Here is a 17,070-nt window from a genome sequence, read left to right on the forward strand (position 1 = left end):
TTTATCAGATACACTCCTCTTTGTTCACCTGGGTTTGCAGAGTGTGTTTCTGACTCCACCCTGTGAGAGTCAGAAACAGTAAAAAAAAAAAAAAAAATGCTACTAAAAACCCTCAGTTACATTCATCTGCATACATGCCAGCATACAGAGTACTGATAAAACACTATTAAAACTACATGTAAGGAGTATTATCAGCAAAATATACTTAAAATATGAAAGGTAAAAGTACTGTTTGTGCAGTAAAGTGACCCCTGTCAGGTTTTCTATTATAGGCCTATATATTTGGATAAATTATACTACTATCATAAATATAAAGTACATGTATGTTGCATTTTATTGCTGTTGTTGAGGTAATTTTAACTACTGTTGGGTAGTTTAATCATATCGTGTGTTTGGAGGCTCATTTTAAAAATTGTATCCGGATACAGTTAGTAATTACACGTTAAATAATGTAGTCAGTGACCTTATCCAAGTATCACTATATTAATGTAATGTAACATGATTACTTTGCATTACTTTTGGATTACCTCCATACCAAACATATTCAAATAAGGACAAGGGAAAATAAAATAATCATCAGAGTGATGTTGTGTGAGACTGTACTGCTTGATTACAGACTAGTATACAATTATTTTTATAAATTGTAATCCAGTTAGTAATCCCATTTCTTTTTTACTAAATGTATCTGTAATCTAATCTACATCTATTTAAATCTGTAACTTTAACGGAATAGTTACTTTTATTTGGTATCGTAATTATGTAATCCTATTTCTCCACAAGCTCGTCTGTAGCGTCACCGATCTGTAATGTACTTAGTTACATTCCACCAATGATACATTTACATAATAGTATCATTAGAGGAAATGTTTTACTGAATAAAATCACGAGTCATTCAAATAAAAAAATTATCCATTTGATCTTTATTTGAAAAATTAAAATAAAGTGCTTTTTATATACAATACAAAAAAAAAAAAAAACAGTAGTGATGTATGATACAAAAAAATACAATTCACAATATTTTTACATTGGCAGCTGAATTTACAAAACAATTTTACATAAAAACTCTTTTTTTTTTTAACTTACAATACATGTTGACAAGAGTCTGAGCAACTTGTACCGTCACAAATAGAAGGCCAGACTATAGTGGTTTATTAAGAGAGAGCAGACGACGATACTTCCACTGTGGCGTTATTAGTTTAGGCTTGTATTCAAAGAAAAGCATGTTCAGTACCTGCACATGTTTTAACTAAATCACTGCCACGTTATATTTGTTCTGCACTTAGCGAATTTAATATTGTTCCGATGACAGCCACTTCACCAAAAGCTGCCGTTTGTGTTTTTAATAACAGTCAAAGCATGAATCTTTCATACTGCATGATTGAATATAGACGACCAAGTCTTTGAAATTCACACAGTCATTTTTGCAGTGCCATTTACAAGAAATGTAACATAATACTAATGCGTATCTATAATTAAATATCTTTAAATCAGCCAGTGGTTATTTATGTGCTACAGTTTTAGAGTAAAATTTAGTCCCTGACTGAGGTTGAAGCCACCGTAACAACAAATTAAATAGAAGAAAGAAAAAAACACCTCATGAGCACGTACTGTACAACGCTGACAGTATTAAATTACATGTTTTCCATGTCTTCACTCTCGTTTCCGAGCATGGCCAGTCCCCCGTCACACCTACAGTGTCGCATTCGACTCTACAGCACTACTACCTGGTTAGTTTATTATCCCAAGAGGCACATCTCTTGATTATTGTTTCAGAAGGCATTATCCATTTTCCCCAAAGGCAGATTTGTTATCAAATCCATGACCTGCATTGTACTAAGGCTTTTCAACATCATGTGCAAATCCTATGCATTCTGAGTCGAGCGGTACGCCTTCCTGCGTTTCTGTGAATTTTAAAATTTTGCTGGCTGCTTTACAACACTAGATCCAAACTCAAGTAAGACTTAGATAATATTACATGACATGAAAATGCTTTCAAGTTACTCCAACCTCTGACTCATACGTTTGGTGGATCATGTGGTTTATAAGTTTGTTTGTTTTTCTGATAAGGAGATGGCTAATCGAGATAATTGAAATGCACAATTCCTGTTTAACACTAAATGAGAATGAAAATTATTGCCTTTATGCCTGCCTTTAAAATCACTAACTCTCTTCAGTTAATATGTATATCAAGGTTGAGTCTATACAGATGTGTGTTATTTAAAATCAGACTATGAATAGGTGTATTTAGATATTTATTATTATTTCCCTTTGAGATTAGTGATAGATATTTAAAACATTAAAGAGTGATGATTAAAAATGTCTCTCTGGCCAATCTTCCTCCTTACCAAAAAATGGCTGAAATCTCTTGCATACTTAGAGTTAGTGTAATGAGAGCGAGTGTGAGTGCGCGTGTGTGGGTGTGTGTGTTTGCAGCGCCGCTGATCCTAAAGTAATTAACAGCGCCAACACCTTTGTGCTTACTCAGTCTCGAGGTGAGGTTCTCTTGGTGTTTACCCCACTTCACATTATTTGCTTTGCATAGACTGCCCATCTCGTGAAGAACAGCATGATAATACCTGGAATGAGATTTTTCCCTTTATCACATTTAGTGACAGAAAACCCTGTCAGGCTTCCACAGAGGAATATTTGTATTGACTAATAATACCGATACTTAAAAAAAGCATTATGTGACTTTATTTATGACTATATATTTATATATATATATATATTTATATATATAATTTTTGGTGTGTAGTGACTGAGGTGGTAGGAGTTTCTACAACATTTTCCTTGAGGTGATTCTTTCACTTTTCAATAACTCTTCTCTGAATTCTTTCTCTGTTGCTGTGTTTAAACAATGAGTATACTTCTTTGACTGGCTATCTAAAAAAAAAAAAGAAAATCTATGACAGGACTTTTTTTCTCGCCTGCCACTGGATTGTTAGTGTATATTCTGGTGTGAGTGTTTACTTTGCTACAGAACAGTACATAGTGCATAGCCTCAGCAAAGGGTAGGCTCTTAACCAGATGACAGAATGAAAACAAAACACTGTGTCAGCTGTTAGTGGGAACATGTTTGAATATCACTCTGCCTTTCAAAGCATTACCAGTGGATTTTATGGACGGACTGAGCGGCAATGCAGTGAAATTCACTCACTGAATCATCCTTGTGACACCACCTCTACACTTGTTACATTCCTGTGAGCCGTACGTGAAAGCGTCAAAAAGGCTGAAGGCAAACTGGAACTTCTTCAGTGCGCTTCGAATGCACTTGAATAAACAGGGAGTGAGAGGAAAATAAAAATGAAATGCACATGGACCACAGGGACAAAACAAAACAAAAAGACAAATTGCAAAATCTGTGTAATGAAATGTCTCTTCATGAAGAGTCTGTTCCTCAGTTTTCCCTCTTACAGGGCTTTGTCTTTCTCAGCAAGTGCACTCTTTCCTTTCAGTTCAAAATGAGTCCCTCCATATATGACAAAGCCAGGCCTCACACTATAGAGTCTTTAATCTCAGAGCCCAGTCTGACTCGTGGCCGTGGGCATGCGGGAGAAATCTCTACATGGCTCTCTCTCATGTGCAGAGGCCTCTTCTCCGACTCGGAGAAGCTCTTGCTGTTGTCGGGCGACGAGCACTCGTGCGGTGGAGTGCTGCAGATGTAGTTGTCATTAAGGGTCTGGTAGCCCTTGTGATCTGATGCCGACGCTGTCACTGTGTTGCCATTAAGCGGCAAGTTCTCAGCCGGTTTCCCCACTATTCTCGGCTTCTTCTGCTGCATGTTGGGGCACTCTCCCTCCTTGAGCATGGACTTCATGTGGTCGCGGTTCCTGTAGACCACGAAGAGTGAGAAGACCACGAGGGAAAACGCCAGGAGGGCACACACCACTATCAACTCGTTCCAGTAGGTCTTAGTGTTGATCTGCGGGGAGCGGGCCTCTCCTGGCAGGATGATAAACTCCCCCTGGGAGATCTGCGGCGTACGTGAACGGCCTGTCAGGGTGGTGCTCTCCTGCTTGGCCTCACCCCTCACACAGTAGTTTGCCAGCAGCTGTTTGAAGCCTTCCTCCACTGACCAGCACTCGTAGGTTTCCTGCCTGTCAGCTTGAGCTACCACTACTAGCCCACCCTCTGGGCTGGGGTAATGGAAGTGACCTGTGCTCTCACTGAACTCCCACTTCCTCTCTGCCAAATTAGAGCGCAGCTTGCATGGCAGTACTTTGAACGTGTTGGCTGGGATAATGATCACCTGGCACGAAGACATTCCTGTGAAAAGCAGAGCAGAGACATAGATGGAGTCATGAAATGAGCTGTATCACTTTATGTTGTGCACAATTCAGAATAATAATGGTTTGACACAATGAATGCATTTGCAATCAAGACTCAAACTGAAAGGCAAATTGTGCAAAAATCCTGCGCTGTAAATCCAGAGAAGGGGAGTTCACTTACGTGTAGGTGGAGGTTTAGCAAACCGTGGGCTTTGCACTGTCTTGTTGCAAATAACTGATGTGTCTGCTTCATCTACATCCTGCTGCCAGGCACTGAAACACACAGATTTAATCAGAAAAGTGGGATTTTCAAATGGTTATATTTACATATTATAGAAATGTTTCTCTAAAAGCTTCAGCTGCAAAACTGTGTGTAGACTGCATACTTTTTTGGTGGCGCCTGTCTGACATCCACACACTGCCTCCCGTTCCAGGCACAGTAAGGATCCCTGGAGAGGATACACTCCCCGCAGCTCTGGTAATTAGTGCAGTTAGCTACTGGGACCTCCACCAGTTCAGAGAAAGAGGAAACATAAAGCTGACCCTGTGGAGGAGAGACGACGAAGCCCGTTACAGGAAGGAAGTGCCCCACATACAGTCACTGAGTTACTAATTTCATCCACAATCTTCCTTGTCTGACCCTGAATTGAATACAGCACATTTAGTTTAATATGAATTTCTCCGCCCGAATGTACAAATCCAAGCAGAGTATCAAACACAAGCCAGGAATCACTAAGTGTCACAATTCCAGCTGTTAAAGCCCCAGCTGTTTGCAGATCCCCTGAGAGAAAGTTGTATGTAATTAGCTCATTAAACATGAGGTCTGCTTCAGGCTGTGACTCTTCATGGCTCATGGAATCTCTAAACTGCCAATAAATGCATTTACTGCGCTTGTTATTAGTTTGCACCATGAGAACGCTCGGTTAAACAAGCTGGGCCTGTTTTCTCTCTCAGCACCCCACCGTACCTTCTCAGTGTCCAGCTCGATGTGTTGCACTGGTTGGGAATCACGGAAGAGCACCATCTCCTCAATGATGTGCATCTTGTTGTTGACATTAATGGCTTTATGAAGTCTCCCATCATCTAGAAGATACAGTATAACTTGAAAATTAGATTAAAGCTTTCGTGACAAATGGAAACTACAAAGGGGTTGATGGGTGTGTTTACCTGTGCCAATGAAGAGCACATTATACGCCTTTTTCGCCACCGGGACTCGATGGACGGCGATCTGAGTGTAGCGAACGTTCCGTTTTAACAGGAGAGGCTGGCTGCGGATCACGCTGTCCATCAGGAAGTGGTCTTTGACAAAATTCAGCACCTTGTCCGGCATGTGCAGCGAGGAGGAGATGCCCTGTTCCCTGGCAGCATTTGTGATGCACTGTGGAGGAAACGCAGTATTTTACATACATTCACTCACGTTGGGTAATGAGACCAACTGCAGCTGAACAACTACTGAGTTTTTTTTTTTTTTGCTTAGATTTTTTCAGTGATTCAGCTGTGATAAGCCTGCCAGGAAAAGACAGCAACAGTTGTTTGATAAGAATCATGTCAAGGAAGAGAGGTGAGGAGTGATGGCTGCTCTGTTTGAGCCCCGATCGTCAGTCAAGATTGAGGACAGGAATGTATGAAAGTCGCTGCGGAGTACTGATGTGTTGGTGTCTACAGGTTCTCCAGCAGAGGGCAGCAGGTGGGTACTCACCACTCCAGGCCTAGGCTCTGGGACCGGATGGTTGTATGTGTACCACTGCTGAGTCTCTCGGTTGACCTCACGGTATCGCCCATTAAACGCCTTTTCCACCTGGTCCATAGTGAAGGCACACACTGCAGAGCTGCCCGAAGCACCTTTATACCTTAAGACAGAAATAAGCATCTCAACGTTACTGGTTGATGATTTATCTGAGGAGAAACTTCAGAAACATAGTCCAAAGTAAACTGGAACACACTTTGGACAACAGCCTTAAACAATAGATACCAATAACACAAAAGTAGAAAAACTCACATCCTCTGAGATGACCTCCCTTAATATAGACATAATCCAGCAGAGGTTGGGAAATAAGGAGGAGGCAATGGACTGCATGTACGCAGGGCTCTCAATTACAAAAAGTAAACAGCAAACTATAAACTTCACAGATAGCCTCCCTTAGACCCTCATCCAGCACCGGCTGGAAAAATAGGGAGGGCACAATAATTAAATTTTCTACATGGTTCCCCTTAAAATAAATGTAATACAATTTAAATTTAAATCAGTCCAAAAACCTCCAGAAGAACCCCATCCACCCCAGACATTTTGAGTATTGAAAACAGAAAATCACCATTTTATAAATTATATTTCATGATTGAAGCTTAAATATATTTTCTGTATATTGTATCTCCCTAAACCATGGTCTAAATGTTGTTTCAAAGCCTTCACAATCACTGACAGGTATTTAATTGTGTTGGAGAATACTGACTCATCTTTCTTTTATTCTAATTTCGGCCTAGATAAAGATATTTAGTGTAGAAAATATCACAATAAGTCCCAAATAAGGTGAGTGAAACTGTTTTGTCTCTTTTGTGTTACATTTAATGAAATACACCAAAAAAATCCAATTCCAAAGAATAAAAAGTCAATTCCCTCTCAAAATATGATGTGATAAGTGTGTGCAGCTATTGATTTTTTTTCTTTGGAAACAATCCTAAAAAAATAACACGTGTAGCGTAATTGTACATCGTAAACTCCTCTTCAGAGAGCTCAAACCCTCATTCTTTAATCCTGCCGATATTCACAAAAAAGGTTGCACTTTGGTTTCAATCAGAACATTTTTATAGCATGATTCGTTCATAAAGACTTTTTGATTCCTCATTGGTGCCAAATTTGCACAAAACACCTCAACGTAACACTACTTCAGTTTGGTGATGTGTTAATCAAAGCATTGAGAGTTGGTCCTCACCACTGAGACGTGAAGACTCCATAAAACATGGTGTTCTTCCAGTTCTCAGGGCTGGGCGTCAGCACAAACATGTCCTGGATGATGTTGAAGGGGAAGCCATCATCAGGCAGAGAGCACAAGAGCTGAGCCTTCAGGAAGGTCGTCCATTTCTTCTGCAGCACCCTCTCGCCTCCCATGTCGCCCTGTAACACAGACATTGCAGATGTGGAGCTGTTTAACATGTGGCCAGTAGAGGGTGCAAGAATACAACACTGACACCTGTCTGAGGTGGTGACTGTTGACAATGCCTCTGAGGAAACAGTTTGATTTGATGGGATCTGACAGGCTTGTAAAAGGCATGAAATAATAATGTGCACCATATGGCATGTTGTCATGGCATACCTTACATACCATAACATACATATTGTATTATACTGGGAAGATTCTGTCATCTGTATCTACCTTCTTCATGACTAAAAAAAGAAATAAAAAGAAAGCGCTGTGTCCAAAGGTGAAGCTGTTTGAATTAAAATGTTAACCTTACGTAGTATAACCATGATGATCTAAATCACTGTGCCAGTAACACATATATACCCTGAGGCAGCAGACTTCTAGGTCATGAAAACAATATGCATCATCAACTGGCTTAGACTGAGAAAAAGGCTTTGAGGAGGGCAAACGCTTTTAAATGAAAGACAACGAGGCATTGCTCCCCGACAATCCTTCTTCAATGACACTCCTGCTGTGATTCGCCGCCTTTGGCACCAGCCTTCAAAGGGATGTGTGGCACGGGGCCTCCTTGACATGCAGGCTAATTTGGCTACACAGATTGTACAATAAGATATCTGAGCAAATTGGAGAGCAACTACATCTTTAAACCTCAATGTGAAAGTGATTTACTGTACATGATGTGTGACTGTGAGACGGACTATATTCCACAGGGAGTTACAGGCCTCAGGAAGGTGCTTACAGATGTTTTACCTACACAAAACAAGAGGCTATGTTAGTCTGGATTTAAAGGGAGGATGATCTTCTGCACCAACCACACCGTCTGTTTACATTCAGTTCATGGCAACAATTATTCCAGTTTTCTCACAGGCACAGATCTAACAAGATTAAAGTCGGCGAGCCATTGGAGAACATTAGTAGTTTTAAAAATGAACAGAGCAGAGGACCAAGGAGAAATACTAAATGATCTAAACTACATAAAACCCTTTAACATGAAGCTTCAATTGGGTCCACTTCAGTATTACATTAATCAGAGGAAATGGCAGCGCTGGATGGTGAGGGGAAATGGCACATGACCAACACTGAGCTTCTGAAGCAATTACTTATTGTAGTAACCCAGGCAGATAATGAGCGACATACTGTATATTCTCTCGTCCTCCTGGCTGAACCTAGTTTTATAATTTAATGCCACTCTGTGCTTAAACTGGCTTCTGAATAATTGAAGCAAATGCATCCCGTTCATTAATCCCTTGTAAGAGCGTCCCTTGTTCAAAAGGCTGTTCAAAAAGCCATGAACATGTACTGTAGGCAGTAATGGCTTCTATCTGGGAAACTGAACAATCCTGCAGGCTTTGTTTTGTTTGTTTCAAGCAAAACGTTGTTTATCATTCCGTAGTTAGCCTCGACGAAGTGGGACCTGTGTACTAAACACCTGAATAAACAACAAAGAGGGGGCCTGCAGCCAACACAAGAAGTCAAACAAGGATTGAATTTAAAGTAAGAATCTATTTGAACAGGGATTACGAGACTGTTGTATTTGAATGAACATACAACATCTGTATTCTGAGAATTTACCTCATTTTAAAGCTTAAGCTAAATTTTGAAACTCTTTTCATTTGTTTTGTAAGCACACTCCCATGAAGTGACACATTATAACTCAGTGGTTACGGGTAATGTGTGCCAGGAAACTTTATATTCAGCACATTTTTTAAAGGTATAATTTGTAGAATATGGCCAGAACTCTGGGGCAGCATATCTTAACGACAACTGTTGTTCCTCGCCAGCTATCCTTGGCTGCAGCTACCTAGAGTTAGCTAATGAGCTCATGGCTAGTTAGCTGTCGAGCCTGTGGCCCTAGAGTGGGCCTGGTCCAGGACCTTGGGTCAGAGTGGGAGTCACAACAGGCGACGGGCCCAGCTCAGCTGGATTTGGCGGCCTGACATGAGAGAGAACACAGCTGGACACCAGACTTGGACTGAACACAGCCAGTTTGACAACAGAGGATATGGTCAGCAGCAGAGGGTGCAAACGGCATGTGGAGCCAGATCATTTTCTGTGAATTGAGGATTTATTTCGACCAAACCAAAGGTGATTGTGGAAACAAACCAAGACTGCGTTGGTGAGTTTTAGTTAGTTTATACTGAGTTTGAATGAAGTGAATTTAAGGGTGAGTTAACGAGGCAATTAAGCTCATCTTAGTTTGTTAAAGGAGACAACTTCAATTTAATAGGTGTATGCTTTTTCTTTTGAGTAGGGAAGAGTAAGAGTATTTAATTCTGTCATTTTGTGAGTTTATTTTGTTCATTCATTACTTTAACAGCTGGCAGCCTACACTACAGGGGCTATTGGATTATCACCTCTAGAATTACGAGACACAATGGGCTGGGGCTAGATGGTTAGCATGCTAACTTCAGTAGACATCTCTGCAACGCAACACATCGATGTCTTTAACAGTTTTTTCTTCACACTCACTGTTGATAATGTTGAATTATGTTTTTGAATGTTTTAAACTAAAATTCAGGTCACATCTTGCATATTGCTCTTTTAAGCATATGTAAGAAAGCCCATCATCAACATGCTACATGAGTCTATATCTATATAACTCTTGCTAATTAGGATGATTTTCCGAATGGATTTATGGAAAAACAGAGTGGAGAAGTGCTTGAAAAATGAAGATAAACCTGTGGGCAGTGTCTGACTGGATCAGGCCTGTGAATCACAGCATGATACCACCTCAGGGTTTATATCTGATGCACGCACTGTAGGTGGTGTCTTTATATGACAGCAGGATGACTGTCAGACACACACCTGGAGATGGTCTGAAAATAAAACTATACTGACTTTCCAAGTAGATTCCTAAAAAGTTTTAGTCTTACAAAAAAAGGATATGCAAATAAATAATAAATAAACATTTTAGATGGTGTCACGAGACAAGTTTGAAATAGACAAAAATGTCCTCGAACAACAGCCCTAACATGACATATTTTGTCTGACGTGGACATCAAACTGTCAGCAAGTATTTTTCATTGTCCTTGGACAAACATGACTGTTTTCACAGAGACAGGCAACAGTCTGTTCTGGAGAACTGGTCTGAGATTTGCTATGATGTTTACAGACCCAGAGTAATATTAACAAATACTGTGTGAGGTCTGCGTTTTAGTTTAAAAGCCCCGAGTTTAAGTATTTCACCAGGTGATAATCCATTTCTGTGCATGGATCTTGTGCTACAACAATCTGGAGACATTTTGAGTTGGCTACTGAGTCCTGTCTGAACACAAATATTTGGTGAAACATGATAAGAATTGAGGGAGGAACAGATCTGGAGAAAAAGAATCAAACAGAGGAGAAACATGGAGGAGGAATGTTTTTCTGTAACCAGAGAACCTGCGTCACAGCCCAGAAAGACTGTGAGCTATCAGAAGCTTTCAGGAGACTACTTATACCTCTATATAGGAGCATATACTGAACACAAACACACATAAATGCACAATGGTCTGATAGATTCCTGAAGTGATGGGAGGGGTGTCAGTGGGTGCTACTCAAGGGGAGAAAAACCTCCTTTTTAGATGGACTATCTGCCTTCAAGCATCACTCACCTTACACACGCGAGCAATGCGTGACACAATGGTGTTGTCAAAGAAATCAAACTCCTTTCCTGCTTCACTGAAGAAGAAGTAAATCTTATCGTCATCGCCCACTAGGTTGCCCTTGGGCAGGCTCTCCTGTATGTAGGCAGAGCCAACAAAGGCCGGGTCTGGAAGAAAAACAACGTGAACAATACTGTCAACCTACAGTATATGAAATACAGGCATCCAGGGAGAGATGTCCCTATTCCCTCTGACATCAACACACTAAATGGAAAATTCATTTGCATCAGGGACTTAATGGTGTCAAATTCTACATTTCTCAGACGGCATATCTGACACAAACTGTTTTTGATTAAATATAATGAAATAATACATTTGTAGGTAATACTTTATATCAGGATACATGTATTAACGTAATTCCTACTTATTAGCATGCATATTAGTGGCACATTAACTCTTTATAAGAGATTATAAAGTACTTATTAATGCCATATTCTGCTTGACTATATTCTACAACTACTAGGCCATTAACTAAGACTTTCTCCTCAATAATCTCCTAATTACTGCTTTTTGATAGTAAGTTAAGAAGCTGTTGTACCTGAGTAACTATCTTAATATGCTTTGCTCCTTATTAGCCTTATAACGAGGCAGTGTCACAAGAATAGTCCTCCTTTTGAAAACATTTAAAGGTATGCATGCTGATAAGGGACAAGTTGATGGTGTTATCAATTTTTTTATGATATGAAGATGTAATGAAAAAGACTTGTACCTTGAAGCCAGTTGAGTGAGTTCTCTGTTTTTAGAGCAGTTCCTTGGCTCAGGCTCTTGTAAATGATGGGTTCATTTCCTTGGAAATTACTGACTGTACCGGCGTACAGCTCTCCATCTGCAGCAAAGAGAAGAAGACCAGCTTAATCACAGTGTTTACCGCGAGGGAATGGGCTTTCTGCGTCATACACAGTAATGAAATCCAGAGGTTACGCCCCAATTTGTCTCCATATCAACCCTCTGTGTCTGGTTACTTTACTGATTCCCACAGTGGCTTCTATAAATCAGAATGTGAATGCAAAAACAGCTCAACTCTATCAACAGCTGACAGTAATTCTGGGACCTACCGGCCATGATGGCAGTGGACTTGTATTCTGGGTTAAATGGGCAGCGGCTTCGTCCATCCTCTGTAACAATCTCACCGGTATCACTTCTGACAAGGGAGAAGTCTGCAGTTTTCTGGACGACACACACACACACACACACACACACACACATTGAATGGCACATGCTTAGCTGAATATTAGAGCTGTAACCTGCTCTGACAGTCACCGCTGTCTGTCTGTCCCACAGTGAGAAGATATTCACTCTGTCTGTCTTTGGGTAAAGTTGAAGCACGGGTCATCTCTGTATGTTTGTTGCTCTGAAAGGCTTTAAAAGATTTGTAGAAATGGATTGCAAACTGGGTCGATTCTTATATAATCTGATTACATGCATTAAATATTTTGATCCATTTCCCTTTGGCACAGGAGATAATAAAATAATGCACATACAGTATATTGTATCTAGCTCGGCATGGGCCTCAGCCAGACTGCTAAGTGAGCTGAGAGGCAGGAAGTCTCAGAGTTTAGAGGCTCTTCCTCTAGAATCTAATAAATAATCACTACATATAAAGTCCTGCATTAGGGGGTAATCAACTTCTCTAAAAACAAAACAATGAATGACACAGCTTTTTCGATCATAATATAACAAGACTCACTATGTAAGCACAGGTGGGGCTGAAGGCGTACGTTCCACACGTGTACAGATGAGTGCTGTTCATGCGTAGTAAAATCTTGATGTAGTTGAAGCAGTCCGTCTGTATCAGAAACACAAAAGAATTTAATGAAAATGGTTGACGATTAACTTCCACACATCATTTTACCAATGACTACCAAAACACTATAACAGAATATACTGCAGGGTGTATTTATCAAGATAAATAAGGCAAACTTGTGTTTGGATTTTAAAATTTTTCACCAAAACAAATGCAAATTATTTTCTTAAAATTAGAGGTGGGAAGTAACAAAGGTATTCAGGTATCTGTACTCTACTTGAGTATTTGTTTTTCGGACCACTTTTTACATTTACTCCCTACTTTTTAACACAAACATCTGTATTTTCAACTCCCTACATTTTCAAAACAGGCTTGATACTTCAGTTTGAATGCATTTGTGGAGATTTATTCATTATTTTTATTTTGCATCAGTGCATGCCGCCTTCCCAACTTCACAAGACTGTTTTCAGTGCACATCACTCACAGCAGACCTAGGAAGACGTAACAAGACAGAAACAAGAGGGAGACTCGAATGGGGAGAAAAAGTATGTTAGCATTTCGTATCTGCAGAGACCCTGCAGCCCTCTGCCTGTAGTTTCTTATTTTATCAATTTGTTGCTGTGCGTGGGATGCTTTACCAACCCAAAATGTCTGTATTAGATGTCCTGAGAATGAGACTCAACAATCAATTACCTTTCTGGTGTGTTGACGAACAGCTCGGACAAATCCTACTGATTCTATCTGTACATTTAAATGTCTTTGAATTATATTAATATGACGTGAGGTTCAGTCAGCTTTGCACAGAAATGGCCAGGAGAAAAGTCCTTCAGAGGGATACTTTTTACTTTTATACTTTAAGTATAATAAAGAGCCTGTACTTTCTTAGTTTTACTTGAGTGAAGAAGTGGTATCAGCACTTTTTCCAATCCAATTCCCACAGCAAGTTTGAGATCGGTTTCAACATTCAAAACAAACACTGATTACTCTGCTAATGTGTTCCCTCCGAACAAATAAGTAATCATAAATTCACAAGGCCCTTGGTCTGTATGTTTACATATAAAAGTTGTAATGGAGTGTATTAGAGGAAAAGTTTGTTTGAGAGGAAGGAAAAATCCATTGTTAGAATGGAAAGTTACTACTTGACAGGAAATTTCCAGGGTTGTGCCCTGGGTCTGTTTCAAAAGTGGCATGCAACAATGGTCAACTTGACCAAGGAGGCAAACCTGCAGTCATGTAAATACACTTTGAGCCGTTTGAGTTCAGTTACTTGAGCAGCTCACTCACCTGCAGGTCTTTGCCTTTGAAACTGCACTCCTCTCTCTTCCTCTCTGGAGTTTTCCACGTGAGCTGCGGGAGAGAAACACTGTCAGACTCACACTGTGGGTATAATACAGTGAGGAGGGTTATGTTCTCATTGGACTTCTAGGATCGTATTATATTTACAACCACATTCATATTGTACCTCTGGGATCCTATTATAACTACATTCATATTGATACAGTATATGATAGTGCAGTTTACAGACGCTTGGCTCTTACGTTTCTTTGCAGCTTGACTGCGCCGATATCAGTGAGGTTGAGAGCAAAGAGAATTTCCCGTGCACCAACGTACAGCATGTCGTCTTCTTTATTGAGGTGGAGAGAGGTGAAGTTGTAGACCCCGCTGACGGAGAAACTTCTGATTGTCCTCTCCTTCGCACCTGGACAGAAACAGACAGAGAGGAGACAGAGGGTGTCATTCATTAATGAATATGACCATGTTGAATATGAAGAGGGTTTCATAGAGTGCATTATAACTGATAGAAGGTATTATAAAGGTACTTAAAAAAGCAAAAGGATATTTGAATATGCAAATTGAAGCATTTTGAATATTATTATGTTAATATGTCTCTCCTGACAGGCCTCACTGAGTAGTCTCATTTTTGACAGCATCACAGCCTGGAAACATTTTGTGTGCTTTCATGTTGCCACAAAAATCTTTGTACAAGGAACCATCTAACCTGGTGAATTATTAAAATTATTGATGTTTACATTAAGAACAGAATTAAGCTGTGTTGGAGATATGTGGTTAAAATCAGACTATGTGGAAATGATAAATATAAAAATAAATAGGATATTGTTGATTTTTGCATCCAATTATTAAAAATGCTGCAGTAAAAGAACAAGAACGTAATGACATATGTTGGCATATGTATTTCAGCAAAGGAGAATAAGAAAAAAAATTCAACTTTGCCATTTTAAACAACCTCTGTTGCTTTTCAAGGATCGATTTCAGAGTTTACAAGGTGCATTCAAGTGCACTTAAGTGCACTTGAAATCATTTGGCCCCTGATGGCTGTTGATTTTGGACCCTGACAAGCAGCTACAGGAAAAAACATATATTGCAATATGGATCTCTGGATTTTATGGATCGATATTGAATCATTTAAATGAAGATACATTTGAATTGGAAAATCTATTTATTGTCCCAGCCCTAGGTGACATGCAACAAAGGTCCCGGTCAGACTTAAATTGAAGATGTTGCCATTACAAGGTCAGCAACTTAGACCTCGAGGCCACCATGCTCCAGTTGGATGTAAACGTCTGAGGTCATTTCGATCTGTTACACTGCTCACGCTGTTACTGGACTGAATTTAGCCTCACACTATTGAATATACCCGGGAAAAAAAAAGTGTTAAAAAATGTGTCTGTGTTTTTCCTTTCGTGCAACTACAACTTCTACATCCTGTCAGCTCCTCATCAAAGAGGGTCAAAGAAGGAAGGAACAGGAAGAGAAAAATTCTTATATTTCTCCTACAGTAAGTGAATGATTTGCTCCAACCACATTAATACCTCCTGACTGAAGCCAAGGGTTAAATCATCAACTCTCCTAATCACTGCTTTAAAGGCTCATGTGTATCTCAGATTTGCAGCAGCCTGGAGGCTTTCACTGCTGGCCCAGCTTGAACAACTCGCCTTAATTGCGTGCCAGCATAAACAGAAGCAGGGAGCTGATGGAAACTTGACGTGACTGAAGCTCTGATACAGGACCTGTGCCCCTGTAATATGGCGAATGAGGAAAACATAACAGACCAAAGAAGTCCATTTACTTTATTGAGGGAGGTTCTATAATATGTTTGTCCCAATGATGTGATTTCATGTTTGTAGACAAATGTTTGCTGTTATTTTTATATAAGTGACAAATCTAAATGGCTGTAAAAAATGACATTATGTTTCACTTTAAAAAAATAAGCATGGCCCTCCCCACAGCCAATAATATGTTATTTGGACCCTCCTCTTAACCCTACTCCTGAGGAAAAATATAAAAGTGATGAATTGGTTCAGCTAAAGAATAAAACAGGAAAAGCACACAGAGTTTAATATGGTGTAACGTAACAGATGGTTTTTCTCACAGAACAATCACAGAAGCCGCCCTTGGAAACTGTTTTGAAAAGGGCAGGCACATTCAAATTATGTGACTCTTAAGGTGCTTTCAGACCCAACCTGACTGGTTCAGTTAAAGAAGAGCCTGGTACGTTTTCCTGTTTAGTGTGCTGGTGTGAAAGCTGTCAGTCGACCCTCTGTGCAGACGAAATAACAAAACTGAGACTGCTTGAAAAGGTGGGTCTCTGTCCGCTCACAAACTCTGGTGCCGTTCGTTTGTGGTGTGAAAGCAAGCCAACCAAACACATGATTGTTGATAACAAATATGTGATTTAAGCATGATTTTAAAAGCTGAATAACCAATAAATCCATCTGTTTATCAATCCAGGAAGCAATCTTTCAGTATATGTCGATCTGTAGCCTATAAGCTGTGTATTTGTGTTATTTCATTATTTTTCCTGATTGGTAAGTCAAAAGCTGTTAAAACTGCTGTACAACAACAATGCAACAAATTAACTGACTATAGGTGTGAAAACACTCTTACCAAAGCCAGTTGGAAGAAGAGCGAAACATCTTTTCCATCGAGAAGAGCCTTCAGTGTTTGCTCTTCTTTCAATGAAATCCACTCCGCCGCTATTGCGGTTTTTGAATCAATAGTCGCTTTTCTAGCTGTTCGTCACACCTAAACCACACACGTAGCTGCCAGTAGTTCTTCACAGAACGCATTTAACGCTTGGTGGTCTGAATCACTGTGGTTCAGTCACAAGTGTATAACTTAAAGCCTGGCAAGATGGATTCTCTGTGATCTGGTGATGACGCAAAATCAGCTGCCCCGAAGGGTAAAACATGGTGTATCCTATCTTAATCGTAACATCTTAAAAGGAACAATAATTTTCAGCCACTGATTGTTTA

At 39.9% G+C, this 17,070-nt stretch overlaps 1 protein-coding gene across 1 annotated transcript in view; it reads right to left on the reverse strand.

The window, feature by feature from the left end:
• Window positions 1–899: 899 nt before the first annotated feature.
• sema4ba (sema domain, immunoglobulin domain (Ig), transmembrane domain (TM) and short cytoplasmic domain, (semaphorin) 4Ba) overlaps window positions 900–17,070 on the reverse strand; it is a 46,270-nt gene continuing 30,099 nt past the window's right edge. The window contains exons 3-15 of the mRNA XM_073472948.1: window positions 14,335–14,495; window positions 14,081–14,143; window positions 12,740–12,838; window positions 12,108–12,219; window positions 11,762–11,878; window positions 11,002–11,159; window positions 7,199–7,380; window positions 5,968–6,118; window positions 5,436–5,646; window positions 5,236–5,351; window positions 4,655–4,812; window positions 4,450–4,541; window positions 900–4,266 (exon numbers count right to left, since the gene is read on the reverse strand). Coding sequence (XP_073329049.1) covers window positions 3,494–4,266; window positions 4,450–4,541; window positions 4,655–4,812; window positions 5,236–5,351; window positions 5,436–5,646; window positions 5,968–6,118; window positions 7,199–7,380; window positions 11,002–11,159; window positions 11,762–11,878; window positions 12,108–12,219; window positions 12,740–12,838; window positions 14,081–14,143; window positions 14,335–14,495 — 2,393 coding nt within the window. The 3' untranslated portion in view covers window positions 900–3,493. The remainder of the gene's footprint in view (window positions 4,267–4,449; window positions 4,542–4,654; window positions 4,813–5,235; window positions 5,352–5,435; window positions 5,647–5,967; window positions 6,119–7,198; window positions 7,381–11,001; window positions 11,160–11,761; window positions 11,879–12,107; window positions 12,220–12,739; window positions 12,839–14,080; window positions 14,144–14,334; window positions 14,496–17,070) is intronic.

This window comes from Pagrus major, chromosome 8, assembly GCF_040436345.1.
Source record: "Pagrus major chromosome 8, Pma_NU_1.0".
Taxonomy (NCBI): Eukaryota; Metazoa; Chordata; class Actinopteri; order Spariformes; family Sparidae; genus Pagrus; species Pagrus major.